The 18,198-nt window shown below is 48.8% G+C and overlaps 1 protein-coding gene across 5 annotated transcripts in view; it reads left to right on the top strand.

Moving 5' to 3' along the window:
• The first annotated feature begins 447 nt into the window (after positions 1-447).
• Positions 448-18,198, top strand: part of PHF2 (PHD finger protein 2) — a 54,511-nt gene continuing 36,760 nt past the window's right edge. For 4 of the 5 annotated variants that reach the window (XM_085590889.1, XM_021539557.4, XM_021539559.4 and 1 more), the window contains exon 1: positions 448-1,004. In XM_085590889.1, coding sequence (XP_085447015.1) covers positions 907-1,004 — 98 coding nt within the window. In that variant the 5' untranslated portion in view covers positions 448-906. Of the gene's footprint in view, positions 1,005-1,729; positions 2,068-18,198 lie in introns of those variants that run through there. The other variant, XM_085590890.1, reaches the window with a different exon arrangement.

The following is an 18,198-nucleotide window of genomic DNA, read 5'->3' as shown; positions in this document are numbered from 1 at the left end:
AAGATCATGTTACTGAATAGAAAGAAGCTCGTTCTTTCGGGTTCTTTAGGTGTGGACCAGCCGCGGTGTGTATCTGGTTGCCTCCCACCCGCACAGCCAGCCAGCCGTTGTTCCCGTGGGTCGCACCGCTCTTGCGGCCACTTCTCCGCGCTTCCTCGCCCTTGGGGCGGCCCGGAGCCCCCCGCTCCCGCGGGCGCCCGCTCCTCTCCCGGGCTCTGCCCGCTGTCCCAGACACCTCCGGGCGCCCCGAGCGGGGTCCCCCCGTTCCCACAGCCCCCGGCCGCTCCCCGCTCCCGGTGCCCCCGCACCGCCCCCCAGGCCCCCCCGGCGAGGCGGGCGGGGGCGCTCGGGCTGGGGGCAGCTCCCTCCCGGCAGGCGGGGGTTAACAAAAACACGCGTTTTCCGCTGAACCCCCGCCGCGCCCCGGCCCCGACCGGGGAGCCCCGCTCCGCCGCGCTCCGCTCCGCCCGGCCCGGCCCCGCTCGGCCCCGCTCCCTCCGGGCTGACGCAAGGCCGGGCCCGCCGGGGAGGCCGCGCCGGGCTGTCACCAGGGGGCACCGCCGCGATCGCCGAGCACCGGGAACCACCATCCTGGAGGGACAACAACAACAACAACAGAGAGCCCCGGCCCGCGGCGCCGGCGGGCGGCGGGACCTGGCCATGGCCCCCGGCTCCGGGCAGCCCTCCCCTGTCCTCCGGCACCGCTCGCCCGCCCCTCTGGAGCCCTAAATCCACTATCGCGGTTTTGTAGCGTTTTTTATTATTTTGTATTATTTCTGTTTTTCCGCTCTCCCCTTCCTCCCCCGTGCCACCCCCCTCGGCGCCTCGGCCCCGCCGCGCTCCGCTCCGCTCGGCCGGGCGGGCGGGCGGCCGCGAGCGGAGCGGATCGGCGCGGTCGGCGCGAACATGGCGACGGTGCCCGTCTATTGCATCTGCCGGCTGCCCTACGACGTGACCCGCTTCATGATCGAGTGCGACGCCTGCAAGGACTGGTTCCACGGCAGGTAACGCACCGCGCCCGGCACCCCGACCCCGGCCCCGGCCCCGCCGCCCCCGGTGCTCCCGCCGCCGCGCTCCCTCCCGCAGGCCTTCCCGGAGCGGGGGAAGGAGGAGCCGCGATTCCCGGCGCCGCTCCCGCGCTCCCCGCGCGCTGGTTTTGTGTGTTTTGTGGGTTTGGTGCTGGATTCCCGACACAAAGCTGCTCCCCCCGCGGTGACACCGGAGCTCCGGGTGGTGGGGGCCATTGTGCGCGCCCGGGGAGGGGATGGGGCCGCCCTGCGCCGCCCGTCCGCGGCTCCGCGCCGCGTCCCTCCCGGGGCCGGGCCCGGGGTGGGGAGCGAGGGGCCGCGGCGGCGGCTGCCGGGCTCGGCCGCGCTGTCAGCGGGCTCGGCCCCCGCGCCTCGGCCTCCCGCTCGGGCAGGGCTCGGGCACCTTCGCCGCGGCTCCCCGCGGCGGCGGAGTGGGCCCGCGGGATGTTCCCCGGTGGCAGGGCGGACATGGCCAGGGAGGGCCGGGGGCTGCGGGGAGCGTCCGCCCCGGAGCCCCTCGGCGCCGGGCCGGGCGGGGCGCTGGGAGCGGGCGGGCGAGCCCTCGCTGGCGCAGCGCCCGCCCCGCGGCCCCGCCGGGCAGCGCCCCCGCCCCCGGGGACCCCTGCGCGCCCCGGCCCTGCCCGAAGCCGGGGCCTGCCGCGGCGGGGCCGCGGGCAGGGGAGCGGCGGGGCAGGCCGGGCGGGGCGAAGGACTCGGCTTTTCGGCTCGTTTCCCCCCAAAGTGCCTTCCAGCGCGCAGACAATGGGCGGCCGCGGCGGAGCTGGGGCGGGCGACGGAACTTCGGCGGCGCCTGGTGTGATGGGGGCGAGGGCGGCGACTGGGGTCCGAGAGCCTCAAGAGCCACCGCGCCACCCGGGCAGCCGTGCAGACGAAAGGGGTCACTGCGCGGAAGGGGGTACACGCGGGGACAGCCCCCGGCAGGATCCCCCGCTCCCTTCGGATATGACGGAGGAGCGTCAGCGGCATCGCAGCAATTCCCCAGGAGTGACTGAAGTGTAAAAAGTGCAGTTAAAATCAGGTAAATCACCTGGATGAGCACTTTTTACGAGAAGGTCCGGTCAGGTTAGGCTGGCGCTCTTTCATCGCGACCAGCGCCCAGCAGAGTCTCCAAACAGCTGTCAGAGGGGGCGGAGGCGAGAGGCTCTGCCTGGTGCGGCTCACGGAGGCTCGAGCGGGCACTGGGGCATCCGCAACAGGAAGGGAAATACAGAAACAGGCGGTCCTAGTGCTGGTGCTGGCAGAAGGGTGCTCCGCATGTACGGGCCGGGACAGGAGGCTCGCAGGAATGGCGCTGGCCCGTGCCACTGAGGAGTCGGGCACAGATGGTGAGGTGAGGCTGGAGAGAAGCCTCAAGCATGTGCCTTTGAAACTTAGACAGTTTAAGGACATGAAAAAATTTAGGTTTTCAGGCAAAGTAATAACAGCGTGAATTGCTGAAGAGTAAACAGCAAAAGGAGGTAAGCTGCTTGCACAGGATGGTGACTTTCCATTGAAACTGACCAAGAGAGGTTGCTTGCAGCTGATCAAGTAAATGATCATGTTGTGGGCACCTCAGGGTCAATAGCAGGAGGAAAGGTGATTAATTTTTGGCGTAAGGGACGGAATTGATTTGTAGCACTGCTGGGGGGAGGAGTTTGTACCCTTTTTCCTTAATTGATGGTAGTGCCCAGAGTTTGATTTTAGAGAAAGAAAACTGAAGATGAATTCTGTTTCATCCTGTTTTAGAGAAAGAAAACTGAGGATGGACACTTCTCACAGTGTCAAAGCCTGAGATAATTGTATCAGAGAAGTTAATGGAGTATTAGCAAACTGCTTATCTATGACACTTTGCTTTTTTTGCTAATATATAAGTAAATAAATAGAAAAAATATCAGGATTGAGTTGTATAAAATTGTGTCTCTCCTGGGCACTCAAAGCACTGATGTTAATGTTTATACAAAACTGCAACAAAAAATACAATGTTACATTGGTTCAGCAACCAAACATGAGCCAGTGTGCCGAACTGCGCAGTGCTCAGGAGGATTGCCTGGTGTTTTAATCATACTTCTGTTTCTTTTTAACATGATGTACAGTGTGCAATTCATTAAAAAAAAAGGTGGCATTTCTGGTTTGGTTTTGTAGAAGGAGATCAGGTGTTTTCATGTTTCCCCTCTGACAGGGGTTCACAAATATCTAAAAGAAATATTTTTCATGGGTTTATTCCTGCAGCAGTCTCAGTGTTCCTTTCATCTAAGGCTGGGCAACATCTCTGTGGCAACTTCAACAGTTCTGATGGCAAATTGATATTTTCAAAGTATCTAAAGTGTGTAAGCTTATGTAATGTAGTTTAGAAGTTGGACACAGGGTAATGGAGCTCTCTCTACTTCTGGGGCAAATGCACTGGGGACCCTTGGACACTGCTGAAGTGTGCTGAGCCGTGGAGCTGTTGGTATGTTCACAGAACCCCGTGACTCCTTATGAGACTGAGGTTTGATGATTCTTGTCCTCTCTGTTTGCCTGAGCTGCTCCAGACAAGCAGCTTCCAGCTGTCTGGAAAGGACAGAGATGGTCTTAGAGGCAAAGGACACTAATGGCAAAGTGAGCACAGGACTGTTTATGTCCTCTCCATGTCATCTGTTCTCTGGTGTGGCTCTTTGGGCTGATGAAGTCCCACACACCTCAGTGCTCTTCTCTGCAGCCAGCCTGGTGCTTGCTGGTTTCCTGGCCCCTCCATTGCCTGTGCTGGCTCCTCTCCCCTTGGGTCCTGTCCTAAGGAGGAGTCCTGGTGTTGTTCTGCCTGGTAGCAGGTCTGCAGGCAGCAGGGCTGGCCGGGGACTGGCTGGCATGGGAACTGGCTCTTTGAAGAAGACCAGGAAAGGAGGAAGAAGAGGGAGTGGTCTTGATGTGCGAAGAAGCTGAGACTCAACAGAAGCTGTGGGTCACTCTGCTGCCTCAGGGGTAAGCCTGGCTGGACGGGAAGATTTGTGCCAGCTGTGCCACAGGCCGTGGGCCAGGGTCCCTGGGCCAGCCAGGTGCTGCCTGGGCACAGGTGATGTGGGACAGGGGGTTCAGCTGTGTGGTGTGAGGAGCTCTGCCTTCTTCTCAGGTTGCAGGTGATGCTGCTGGCTGTCCTTTCCTGGTGACACTGTGCTGTCCCGCAGGGACACCCTCCATTCTCCCTTCCTGGGAGCAGCTTGCTGGCAAGTTGCTGGGGGCTGGGAAAATTGGTACATGATGACAGGTCTCTGACTCTCTGACTGTCTCATCTGCAATGGAAACATTACAGAACCTTGTATCCAAGACCAGTCTTTTTGTACCAGTTTGTTCGACTAGAAATCTGTATGGGGTTACTTGTTACAGCTGTAGGTGAAGGGAGGTAAATTATTAATTTTCTCTGCAGTATTTTGTTACCTGTCTTATAACCCATACCTGCTGCTGTAGGGATTGTGCTCACTAAATGAAATAACAAGTGTTGATTTTATTACTTTGTGTATATTTAAACTTTGAACCTTCTTGCTCCAGGCCTAGCAGTGGTCAATAACTTAGTAAAAGCTTTAGTTACCTAAAAGTAGCTCATGCAGTTATCAGAGCAGCCTAAAGTGATGATGGGAGTTACTCAGGATGCCCTGGCACACAGAGTAAACACGGCTGGGTAAAGAAAAGCACTTCTCTGCTACACTGCAAAGCTAAACCCTGTGTGTGGGCAGATTTTATGCTCATAACAGAGGATTCAGCATTTTCCCTTTCAAAAATAGGTCTGATTTTACACGGCAGCATCTAGATCTACTCTTTTATCCAGGCTTATCCCTAGCTATGGACAAATTTGGAAATTTGGGTAAAATTTGAAGATGAGGATATTCCTAAAACTAGAGTGCTATTTGCTTTGGTTTTATCACAGCAGAGGGAATCCCTGAGTTTAATCGTGCTGTGACCAGAATGACTTCCTTTCATGTGCTGAGTTCAGATAGGACCAAAGTGTAAGTTTTTCAAATAACTAAAAATCTCAGGTTATTTCAATTTTTCTTGAAGAGTTAGTTGACATGTCAGGCTCAGTTTTTCCAGGAGCCTGCCCACAACAGGTATCATGCTAATGCTTGAACTAGAATGTTTTTGAAAATCCAAGTCTAAGTAATACCAAGAGTGGACAAGAATTTCATTTAATTCCACACTACCAAGAGTAGTGTAGGTTCATGTCCTACGTGAACCTCCTGGTACCTGAGAACCAGTATAGATCACAGAAGATTTTTGTATATAAAGATTCTTCTAATTCTAGAAGATTTTACCAGATTTTACCTCTGAAAAGATAAAATCTTAGAAATATTAAACACAATTAATGTTCAATTTTAAAAAGACAAAAATACTGTGGTTTAATGAGTACTCTCCAAGCCTTCAGCTGCACTGTTTTGTGAGCAGCCCTGTGGGCACCTAGGTACCTATTGAGCTCAGCACTAGTGGGATGGCAGCCTTACCAGCCATGTCACAACAAAGAAATGAGATCTGCAAGCAAAGGTGAACTTTCTCCTTAGTGCTGAATAGCTCCATAATAAAGGAAATGGGAAAGATGTATTGACAAAAATTATCAGGAATGTAACTACATATGGGGAGATACCAGTGAAGAGAAAAAGTATTATACAGTCACTCTAAGGCTTTCCAAAACTCAGAGGTCATCGTCTTTAATATTACCTCAATGTATTTTCTTATTTCTGACCAATATAAATTTTGTAGTAGCAGTGTAGTATATTTACACTGAAGAATGAGTGTGTTCTCCTTGCCCAGATAGCCCTCTCTTGTATGGCAGCCTGTACGTCTACAGTTCTCAAAATATTTTATAAAAACATGGTTTATGGCATTAAGATTATCTTATAAAGGTACCCTGAAGCAGTGCTGGAGGTTTGTTTGTGCTACAGGTGAGCTGATGTTCTGGAATCATGTGGGGTTTTCTTAATGACCATGTCATGCATCTTATCAGTGACTGATAACTCTGTACCATGGGTGTACATTATCAAATCTTACACTGGCTGACTTATACCAATAGTAATTCCTTTCCAGAGTTTTATCTGAAAAAAAAAAGAGCCTTTTCACAGTCTGTTTCATGACTTTATGCGTGGCTATTTTTTGATGTTACTTGGCTGTTGCATCCAAGTACCTCTGGTATACAATATAATGGCAATAACAACATGTTTGGCAAATCTCACCAGATCTCTTGTGTAGACTTTTCCTGGGGTGTTGGTCTCCCACCCTGTGTGATGGCTGAGCATCTTCTGCTCCCCACAAAGGGCACTGTCAGTGGACAGGGGTGTCCTGGGGGCTGTAGTCTTCAGCAGTGTGGTGTGATCAGGCTGCAACATCTTGAGGCAAATGGCTTCAAGATGTGCCAGGGAAAGCTTCAAATTGGATACTGGGGGAAAATTCTGCATCAAAAGGGTTGTCATTCCTGGCACAGACTGTCCAGGGCAGTGCTGGAGTCACCATCCCTGGATGGATTTAAGAGAGGTGTAGACTGGGGACGTGGTTAGTGGTAAACGTGGCCATGCTGGGGGGATGGCTGGACCTGATGATATTAGGGTCTTTTCCAATCCAGACAATTCCATGATTCCATGAACTCCTGCTTTGTTTTGGTGCTTGGTGCTCTTCAGCACTGGGACCACAGCCCTGAACACCCAGGGATGAATATTTTCTCCCGGTCTTGGAGAGTGCAAATCCCTCCTTGTTGCACTCTCCTGGGCGTTTGGAAGAGGCTGACAACATGTGCAGGGCTCCCAGCCAGCCATCCATGGAGGAGTTCCTTCTTTTCCTCTCAGGCATGTCCCCAAAAACTGACGGCTGCTGCCTCTCCAGGTGAGGCCAGGGCTTAGTCCTGTGCTTACAGGCAGAGCAGGAGTGAGGACGCTGAGTTTCCCTGGGTATAATTGTGCTTATCCAGGTAACCAGGATAGACTTCTCCTGGGATGTCCTGGTTTGAAAGCAAAACCAGTGAGAGACTCCAAGTCAGAAATACAATTTATTGGGAAAAGGGGAAAAGGACAAAAATACATGCAATAATACAAAGGGAAAGGCTACTGACAAAGTCAGAATACAACCTGGCCAGTGTGCTGGTAGCAGTCCAAATTGGAGCAGCTGCAGTCCTCTTGGGATGGCAGATGTAGTTGCTGTGTCTTCTCAGAGAACCTGTGGAAAGGCTCCCCTCTGTGTAGAAATCTCCAGTTTTATCCAGGTGGGAATGCCTAGCTCCTCCCCTTGGGCAGAGCATCTCACAATGGGTCATTATGAGTCACAAGGTGTGTCCTTAATCACCTCCTCCTCCTGGAAGGTGTTATCTCTCAGGCATTGATGGGGCCATTAACAACAGATAAGGAAAACTGCCCCAAGGCAACTCCTACTCAGATGGGAATTGGAAAACGTTTTTTTTTTTAAAAACTTGGACATGGGATATTCAGCAATTTTTAGTGTTTCATCCATTATTTTAGCAAGTAGTCAAGACAAGCAGAAAGTTAAGCAATTGTATATTTTGACAGGAAAAAATAAACCAGAATTGCAGAAACAAAGATATTTTTAAATTTCCTGTTTGCAATTGTCAACTCAGTAATCTGGAACTATGTGAGAGCTGCCTTATTGTTTTTATGGAATTGCTCATGGATTTCATTGTGTTTTCCTCTTTTAGAAAAATACACAATACATTTACTCTCAGAAACAGCATTTCGCCTCATCTGGCAGACTGGAAGGATGTAACAAGTCAAAAAAGAAGTGAAATATTTCTGCTAGGTATCAGCAGCTGTGATTTTTTATTAAACCTCCATTTTTTCTGTTAGCATCTCAATGGAAGGGAATGGAAACGTGAAAATTGGCTGGAATGCTGTTCCTGTACAATATGTGCCATGTCCCTTGTGTCAGCAGCACACAGAACAGCCAAGGATCATTGTGCAGGAGCACAGTCCCCACAGCCAGGTTGTAAGTGAGATTTAATGCCTTTATTGAGCATCTCAGCAAAGTTCTGGGCTGGGGCAGGTGGGGGAAGCAAAAGGACTTGCAGTGCTGTTGCTGCTGGGTTTATGTGTTAACAGGGACAGTGTCTCCTGGATCACCATACTATCCACTTGGGATTTCCTCTCCATTCATGATCACTAAATACCCTGAAATAGATTGCAGCAGTTACTAAGGAAGGTGGAGGGTATCTAGTGTACTCTTAATTTATTTAGCCAAAATGAGCAGTTTATTGCCCAGGAGGAGTACCACAGGAACTCCTAGTTTCTTACAGGCCATGGGGATAGCATATGAACAGCCTATGAGCTCCTTCACATCCCAGAAATGTTTCCCAGGAAATTAAAGAAAAAAAAAGAAAATAATAAAAAAAAACCTGTCACTAAGCAGTCCTCTCGGATACCTGAATGAGGAGTCATTGAGCAAAGAATGGTAAACAGGTGGGGCTGCTAAGTCTTTTTTTCCATGATCAGTGGGACTGCCAAGTCTTTTGTTCCATGATCACTTCAGAAATCCGAGTCTCAGAGGTGCCATCAGAAGCCACAAGACCCCCAGAGAGTCCAGGGGCTGCTTCTGGACAGCCTCTTCTCTCTCATCCCTGCTCCTTCCTATGGAACTCTGGAGGTGCTACTCTGCAGCTGGTTGCTGATAAGGGATTCATCATTCCAAAGACTTGACTAATTCCTGCTCTGGCTTTGCCTTTCAATGAAACTTCCACTGAAAGGTGAAAAGGTGGGTAGAGCATGTTAAAGAGGGTTGGAAAAGGTGAGGATGCCATTTCCTTACAGGTAAACATGGGGCTTGTTCTAAAAGGGGTGGATTTGCTCTTGTTGAGATGGCTGAGGAGTTCTTAAAATACTCAGATGTGTTCTGAGAAGCTCCTATGAATTCACAGCTTTTACTACCAAAGTGGTTCTTGGCAGTATCTAGAACTTATCCACCAACTCTTTTGCATCAGGACAAACACATTGGCCAAATGAAAGCACAGCTGTTCTTGAGGGAAAGTCAATATATCCACTAATGACTTGTCCCAATATTTATTAGTTCATTATTGGAAAAAATCATGTGTATTTCCAATCCAAGTTTGCTTATTTTCAGTTTCCAAGTGCTGTATTATTGCATTAGTGAAGAACTTCTTTCTCACTGAGGTATGTTTTGATGTGCTTCTGCTCAAGTCATCTTCTTTACTTGTGAGGTGATAAAATTGTTCATCTGGGTTTGGCTAAAATAGTAGAACACTTCTTCTACAGTCTGAGAAATACTCTTCATTATCTAGTTTTATACTGATACCTTTTAACTTTTGACCATGTTGAGGTGATTGTTTTTCCCATCTCTTCTACTCCACATTCAGATTTCCCTTATTCTTTGTTTATATTTGCAGTAACTTATCAGACAAATGTTGGTTATCTGCATTTGACTGGTAAAGGAGCCAGATATGGCTGTACTAGCTACTTTTTAAGAAGTCTGGTTTTGAAATTGGGTTTCTACCTTTGGAATTGATTCATGAATAACAGCAGAAAGCCTCAACCTTGTTCAGAGTTGGAGCAAGAAAAACCTCTCCAATCTGCTGAACTAGCACTGATAAGTTGAAGTGCTGAAGGACCAAGGAAAGCGTATAGAAGCATGTAACAGTCCCTCAAAATAAATTTTTAGACTATTACATGGGCCTGTGACAAGGTTCAGCCTGGTGGAATCACAAGGCGCTGTGGTGGCTGCACACCAGCTCCTGCTGAGAGATGCCTGCCCACAGTGCTATCCTTCCAGCACTCAAGGGAGCAGCCTCACACTCACCCCAGGCAGCAGCACATCATTCCCTGAGCCCTTGCTGCTCGCTTCACCAGCGCAGCCGCTCACCCCTCTGCTCAGCTGGCACTGCTGCACCCCACAACCCCAGCCCCAGGTGCTGTGGAAGGAATGGCTGTCTGTCCATGGATGCAGCAAAGTCCTTAGAAGTCAAGGATTGCTGGAACATGTGCGAGCAAAACTGCAGGGGACTATGAGCAATACCAGGGTGAAATGCATCTATAGGTGAAAAACTATTACTATTCCTGATGCTGCTTGTAAGTCACAGACTGGAGGAGACAGTCAGTGCGAGGCAAAGGCACAGTGTGTCAGGACACTTTGCTCGGAATGGATGGAGAAGGCTCACAAGGACTTGGACACATTATTTTCCTTCATTCTTTGCACACAGAGTTGCACAGAACTGTTAGGAACTGAGCAAATGATTTCAGAGACACCCCAGCCCTGCTCCCTGGGCCCTGCCAGGCTTTGCAGGACCGTTCTCCTGCAGCACTGTCAGCACCCGCAGCATTTTCCAGTTTTATCAAGTTTTACCCTCTTTTTGACATTGCACCAGACTGACAGAGAACAGGATAATTTTGCCCAAACACCTGTAAAAGGCAGAGTGCTGAAGTTGAGTTCCTGCTCAGCCCTGTAGAGGAACACCTTAATATCTCAGCTACCTCCAAGGTTTGGGTGTGATCAGCTGTGTGCTCCTCCTGCAGGTTCACTGCTCCCCATGAGCAGTTCAGGGGGAATGTGGTGATATTCCTTTGCTTTGCAGGCAGAACACAACCCACTGCTCCTGTGGGATGCTGTGAGTGTTACTGAAAAGTGGGAGTTCACGTTTCAGATTCACTTGTGCAGACTGCATGGAGAGGGAAGCAGGTAAGGAAATGGGTGCTGTGAGTGACACTGCAGGGAGGAGATGGTGTGAAGAGCAGTCCTGCACTGAGAGTGGCACTGGGCAGAGCATTCTGCTCCCAGTTACCATCTGGGGCTGCCCTGAACTAGTGTGGGCTGCTGCCTAAGTCCCATGTACAATTATGTCCCTTTTTACCATACTGCTAATTTTTTCCATGTAAAAAAAATCTGAACTGAAGTAGTTGTTGGAATTCAGTTACAGTCCTACTTGAAAAATACCCAAAGGTCTGGGATGAGCTGGATCTGGGGTTGTTCCCTCATGCTTCCAAAGCAAGGGGCTGTAGGAAATGATCTATTCAACATGTCACTTGAAGTCAGAACTGCTGCTGCCTGTAGTGTTCAATGATGACCCAAGCCTTAATGTTTTTAAGTTCTCAGACCTAAGCTTTTTCCCGGGAGGATTTCTGCAGGGAGGGTGGGTAGGTTTTGTTGTTTAGTTAGGGTTTTTTTGGTTGCTTGGGACTTTTTATTTAGAACAAGCAAAACTGTTTTATGCTTTGGTCCAAGGAAGTTTTCCAGATACAAATCACAAATGTTCTTCAGAAGAATTATTTCTGCTTTTTTGTGGTGTGAGAGTTGGCAAATGGTTTGAGGAAGGAAAATGTGTGTTAAGGAGGTGTTTCTGAAGAGCACTTACCTGGAATCTTACAATGAGTGGGAGCAGAGCCCATCTGGCTGCCTGCAGTCACAGCCTCAACCTGCTGCTGCTGCCTTTTCATTGTTCCTTCTGAATTTTGTGTTTCTTTGCAATTGTGGAACTCTGAAATCGCTCTCTGAGCAGAACTGATTGCTTTAAGTGCAAACCATGCTGATGGGGAGGCTCAGTGGCACTGGCCTGCTGGCATTCCAGGTCCTGCTTATGCCACAGGGCTTCTATGGGATGGAAATGTCACAGAAAATGTCACAATAATTTTTTAAGGAAGACTGACTTGTGGAGCACTTTTAAAGGAGTGTCTTGTGGAGCACATCCTGCATAGACTGGAAGGGCTCAGTCAGGTAAGGTTTTCCCTTTGAGAAGAGCAAGGCAGAGCTCTAATTTTGTGTTGATAAATCACAAGCAGTGAAAGAATATTGCCACTTCATGTTGTGTTTGTAAAAAGGCAGGAAAAGTATCTGGAGAAAAAGAGGAAATTTATGACTTCCCATAGAATCCCAGAAACATTTGCCTTGGGAGGGACCTTAAGCCTCACCTTGTTCCTGCTTCCTGCCAACGTGCATGGATGTGCAGATGTCTGAATCAGCTGAAGAAAAGAGCACTTTACATCAGTGCTACAATGAGCAATCTCCACTGCTGACTTACTGCTAGTGGCACTGGGTGTCACTGGGTATTTTGTTTTGAGTGTTACTGGTCCTCCACAGTTCAAAATAACGGATGATTAAGAAATATGTTGCGGTTTCCCTGTCAGTTACCAGGTGGAGCAAATCCTTACAAGTCCATGGACACTTCATACCAGCCCATGCCCAGTCTGAATGCCTGATCCAAGGACACTCCTGTGATTTATGGCTGTTGCTACCATGGTTTTCTTTCTGAACACGCAGGTTCTCTTTGTTTCCCTCTATCAAGGATGTTATCCATCATTCTCACACACACATGCCATATGCTCTAACACGCATGATGGACCGTCTCCACCATGGCTGTCTTCACAGTGGGGTGGTGCTGAGCACGCCATAGGCAGGAGACCCTTTCCTGTCACCTGGATTAGTGATGGTGGAGGTGAGCCAGCTGGAAAATGGCATGGGAAGAACATGGAGATGTATAAAGCCAGTTTGCATCTTGAAATAGGAATAAAATGCGATAAAGCTATAATTGGGTCATTTGAAATTTGATGTTAATCTTTTGAAAATGTATTTGAAGTGCTGAAATTAAATTGAGGTACAAGAGCAGGTTATGCATCTCAACAGCAGGAACAGTCAAGAGTGGTTTGAAGGTTCAGTTAATAATTTATCATTCTTTAATTGTGTGGTTGTTTGGTTTAATATAGTAAATTCTTTGTAAATATGACAGTGAAAATAATTTCTGTTCCTTCTCCCTCCTTGTACTGTCGGCTCATTTTGGAGCTTCCCCTGTGAGTGTCGCAGTTGGTTCAGAGTGTTTGCCATGCAAAACAGAGCATTAAAAGATAACATTGAAGTACTATCAGGATTGCCATGTGTTTATATATTTATATGTATATATAAAGAATACATGAAAATGGTCCTGTGACTGAAAAGGAGAACCAACCATTGATCAGTATTTTTAGCAAGATTTGAGCATGCTTATGCAAATTACAGTTACCTCAGATTTAAAAGTAAGTTATATAAATGGGTGTCACAATTAAAGCAAATCAAATACACACAGTAGTCAGATTTGTATTAATGTGTATAAATACATACATGGATGTATAAATACACAAGTACAGGTAGTTGTTGCTGTGCAAAGTTAATGATGTCTGGGGCTTTGCTGGTATTTAGTTTATTTGCATTTATCTGTCATTTAGTCACGCACGTACACTGCCCATCTCCAGCCTGCTCCTGCCATACGTGTGTCTGTGGATGTGACATGCAGGGCATGCAGATCCTCAGTGTAATGAAGAAGAGAGAGAAGAAACAGGAAACACAAAGGAGTGGTGTTGCTCAGTGTCGTGACTTTTGGAGGACAGGTGGCAAAATCAGAAATTCCAGAGGGATCATTGGTTGCAGGTGTAAGTTTATAACAGATCAGTGTTACAAGAGTTTGGTGAGTCGTGGGTCTTGCACAGACAATGTTACAGCAGAGATATGTACTTGCAGTAATGCTTCTGTTGGAGGGAGAAACGGAACAACAGGATTAGGGCAAGTCAGTTTGTAAGGGTTTACAATTACTTATTTCCTGGAGTGTATGTGCTAATTTTTAAAGGTGTCATGGTTTGACACTGGCACAATGCCAGCACCCCCATGAAAATGCAACCTCTCAATTGAATGCTGTGAAATGCGATTGAGAACAGAGCAAAGCAGGCCCAAGCTTAATAACAAGGAAAAAAAAACCTTTATTAAGCTACTACTACTATACTACTATAAAAGAAAAAAAGAAAGAAAAAAAACACACACAAAATTCAAAATGAAAACCTTTCAAAACATTCCTCCTCCCACCACCCAACTCCAACAAACCACAGCGAGACACATTTGGATCCTTAATTAAGTCTTCACCCTTTCACATATTCAATCCTGAGTCCATCAGGGGAGAGAGGAGTCTCCCTTGCACCATAGACCCCCAGGAAACAAGGCTGCCACCTCTTGTGTTTCCATGTCACACGTGGCACCGCCCGGAGAAAATCTGCTAGTGTGCCACTCTCCTCTCCATGTCACAGTGCTCTCACCACTGTGCATGGACAGAGACTGCTTATAGGGCCCCTTCAAGGGTTCTTTGCCAAGGACCAACAGGGACAACAGTCCAGTGTCTCATTTTGGAACTACAGTCCCCCCCATTTTTCCCTGGGGCCAAGGGTCCAAGAACAGAGATTGCCTTCTCTTCTTCTCTGAAGACGGAGGGCATCCTCACACCCTCCTCTGCTTTTCTCTGTTCCTTCCTGAACTGGTAGTTGCTGAAGGAGTTTCTTGGCTCACCATTGCATCCCCCTAAAATGTAGTCTCTCTTGGAGGAAGGATTGGTTCAGTCAATGGCTGACAAAAAGAGTCCAGCCAAAAGCCACTCCATCATCTCCCCCCAACCTTCTTTCCCTAACATCTGAGGTCCCAGGCTGTCTCTCTTTCCTTCAAACTGAGGAGGAGTAATATTTCACAAAGCCTTCATTTCACAGAAAAGGGTTAAACGTCCCAGACTCCCCGGACGGCTGAAATCTCAGCCCAGGACTCCGTCTCCTGTCTCCCACTCTGGGCATCTTTCCCCCCTTTCTCCTTCTCCTCTGCCGGCAAACTTCCAGGTGTCTGCAGGCTCTCTATCTCTTTTCCCTCTAGATTGGGGGACAGGGGGGAGTGGGAAACAAAGAAATCTCAGGTTTTCTCCATCCTTCCGTCCACAGGAACTGGCCCAGCTCGGTTCCAGACCCTTCACCCCCTGGCCTACCTCTGCAGGCCACATGGCTTCCCCTTCCCCACCCAGCTCACCACTGGGCAGGGGAGGTTTGCACTCTCCAATGACCGGAGCCAAAGAGAGCGAGTTCTCCTGGGAGTTCTGCTTTTAACCCCTCTGTGTTCTCAGAGGCGTGTCCACCCTCAATTGGCCACCCCAAGTGTCAGTATCCAAACCTGACCCCTGACTGGATTGACCTCTTCCTTATGAAAAAATTCTTTTTCCATGTCAAACTGTTATGTGTAGTAAATATAATTCGCGCCATTCCTTGTATGAAATGTGTAATATTAGATACTTGTTAGATTATGCCTGTTTGTATTAGTTCCCATCGCCTTGCAGGCGAGACTGAGTGTATATTAAAAACTGATTTACAAGTAAAAGGATGTGGCTCTGCCAAGAGATGGGCCATGTCAGGACTCCAGGTGCTAACCACGACGAAAGGTAATTCCTAGAATTGCAGAGGGCAAAACCTAACGGATATATTTTACTGAGCAGTGCTTGGTAAACACAGGTCTGTATTGCAGCACAGCTGATCCTGGTGGCTGCTCCTCAGGGCTTAGATTTAGCCCAGCTTTTGGGATTCCTTCTGCTGTGGGGCTCTCCCAGAAAGGTGGCCTACCTGCCTGGCCACTTGTGGGGTGCCACTCCTGATAGAGATGCTTATACTCTCGAGATCCTTGGGCCAGCAAAGAAAGGCTGAGGTTAAATCCAGTCTCATTTGCAATGCTGCTTGCTGCCACACTGGGCTATCAGGGCACACTCGGACCAGTCTGCCATGGGAGTTGGCTCTGTTAGTCTGTAGGGTTTGGATACATCTTGGTTAGAGAGTTGGCAGTGTCCACTCCTCATCCCTTGTGGATGTGTGATGTTTTGTACTGAACCTTGAAACTGAGACCTTGTTCTGTAAGTCTCAAGGAACTAAGCAATGAGCCCTGGCTGATTCTGGGGGTTCTGACTTCCAGCTTTGAATAACAGATTTGTTGCTGACATGCACAGGTTCTAGTTAGGCCACATAACAGTGTGATGCTGGCAAAGGCTTGGGCTGTGCAGTAGGTGCAGGTTGCTACAATCTAGAAACTTTCTGTTTGGTTGATTTCTTTTTTCCATGGTGGGTAATATTTCTATTACACAGTGTCACCAGTTGGTTTTTGCTGAGGAACAAAAGGCACATGCTAACAGTAGATATTTTTGTAAGGTAGTTTGACCTGTGCTTGGGCAGAAGGTGCCCTGTGAGTGAAAACACAAAAAGGCTGGATTCCAGCACTTCTCTGTGGAGGACAATTTGTGCTGGGTTTGTACAAGGCTGGTATGACAGTGGGCTGTTCCCAGGGGCTGCCTCCCGGAGCTCTTCATGGAGCAGTGGTCAACAGCTGAGGTGACACATTGTGTGAGGAAGAAATGCTGAGACACTAATATCACAGAATTTTGTTGGTCATACAATAATTGAAGGATTATTTTCCCTGAGACAATTCTCCTTCCTACTCCTTTCTGCACTGGGCAGAATACAGCCTATAGTTTCTAAAATGCTCATGAAAATCAATCCATTCCTGGGATCTTTTTTTTCCTCCTGTGCTTGCCTCAGTGCATGTGAGAGAATGCACTCCATCACTCCATCCTTCAGTTATGTGCAGAAGATATACAAGAATTTATTTGATCAGCCCAGCACTAATTCCATAGAGAAGTATTGCAGGAAATTTGAAGATAGAAGAGGAGGTTTTTAGGGGTCTGGAGAGTTGCCTATGCAGACTGAGATGAGCTGGGAGCCAGAGGAAGGAAAGGTAAAGGGCAATTTTATGCATGAGTCCACTTTCCGGTGTGTGGCCACAAACCTGACGCAGCATTTACACTGAGGCAGAGCCCCAGGGCAGGACTCCTCTTGCAAGTGCCCTTTACTCTGTAAAGCTCTCAGTGACCTCAGCAGGATAACCTTGGTGTCCACCCCATTTGTGTGTAGATCTCAGCCATGGGGAAGCTCCATGTGAGAGGTTATTCTGCTGACAGAGACACTGGCTAGGAGTGTCCTGTGAGGATGACAGATCAGAGGACATGGAGCCTGTAAAGTGAGTGTTAGGCTAGTCCCTGGAGCAAACTGGCAACAGCCCCCGGTGCTATGGACTCCATCAGGGTGTGGAGCTGCTGCTTTCCGTAGGATGGAGCAGAAAGGGTTTGAGGCACCTGGGGAAATTAATTAAGACACCTGGTGGCATTGGCAATGCTGGGAAATGGTTGGACTCCATGTCCTTCAGATTCTTTTCCAATGTAAGTGATTCTGTGATTCTGTCATTCTGCTGGGCCAAGAGTCCAGTGTGGGTCATGGGTGGAGGAGCTGCTGTGTTGGTCACAGGACTGAGTGCCACAGACTGGGGAGATGAGCTGTGAGAAGGGCCCCTGCACTGCACCTGGCTGTGGCTGTGCAGGGCAGTGGGGACACGTGCTGCCTGCTCACTGGCTTTGTTTCTGAATTCTGTCCAGTGCTGTGTGTCTGCTCAGGTGTATCTGTTTGAAGCTGTGTGGCAGCAGAGCAGAGCTGTGTGGATGGTGCCACGCCGAGTGGGATGGGTGTCGCAGCTCTGCTGGCTCTGGTTTGGGCTGACACCTGCATGTCAGTTGAAGATAAAATAGAAGCCATACCCAGAGAACAGAAGGTGATTGGTGAAAGGAGGAGGGGAGAGGAAGAAAATAGCAGAGACAAGACATGTGCAGACCAGTTGACTTTTCACACCTGCAGCCTGTTGACTCAGCCCTTGAGGTGGGAGCTCCATCATCCTCGCAGCACCCTTTGGGGCTGGTCTGGGATGCACGGGGGTGCTGTGGAGGGCCTGCATAATGGTGTTGTCTGCTTTGTCACCTCCCCTGCTTCCAGGCTGGGATGAGCCCTTCTTGCTCCCTGCAGTTGCAGTATGGCCACCCAGCCTGAAAAAGTTTTGGATGTGGCCAGATTCCTTTGTGGACCAGTGCCCCTTCTTTCAGTGAAGTTACACAAGGAATAAACAAAAACTAACAGAATGATTTTGAGAGGACAGTTATTTTTGTTCAGTTTGTTTAATGGACTTCTTGACCTTTTGGGTCAAGAATTTGAGACCTTGAATTTGGGCTTGGCAATTTTTTTCCTTCAATTTTGATTTATTCCTGCTTTTTGCCACTCTTTCTCTGGTTCCCTACCTCTTGGCTTATTTCTCATCTGCTTTTGGGAAACCCAGTGATGAGAAGGAGGAGAAAAAACATCAGGGCATCTGTAGTCACACAGGGCTAAGCAGCTTCTCTGCTGAACAGGCTGAGCTCAGTTTTGACCAGCAGCAGCACCTTGGCACAGTAGTGGGTCCACAGATGTTCTGTGCCCAGGTCAGGTCTTTCACATGGCAGAGGATGGGGCTGGCACTGCCAGGGGGTAGGGCAAGAGATATGTTGCAAAAAATGGCATGAGACATTCTCCCTAGCCAG

Source organism: Lonchura striata, chromosome 12, assembly GCF_050655825.1.
Source record: "Lonchura striata isolate lonStrDom1 chromosome 12, ASM5065582v1, whole genome shotgun sequence".
Classification (NCBI taxonomy): domain Eukaryota; kingdom Metazoa; phylum Chordata; class Aves; order Passeriformes; family Estrildidae; genus Lonchura; species Lonchura striata.
Note: the sequence above shows the minus strand (reverse complement) of the source record. Positions and strands in the feature narration are given on the sequence as shown.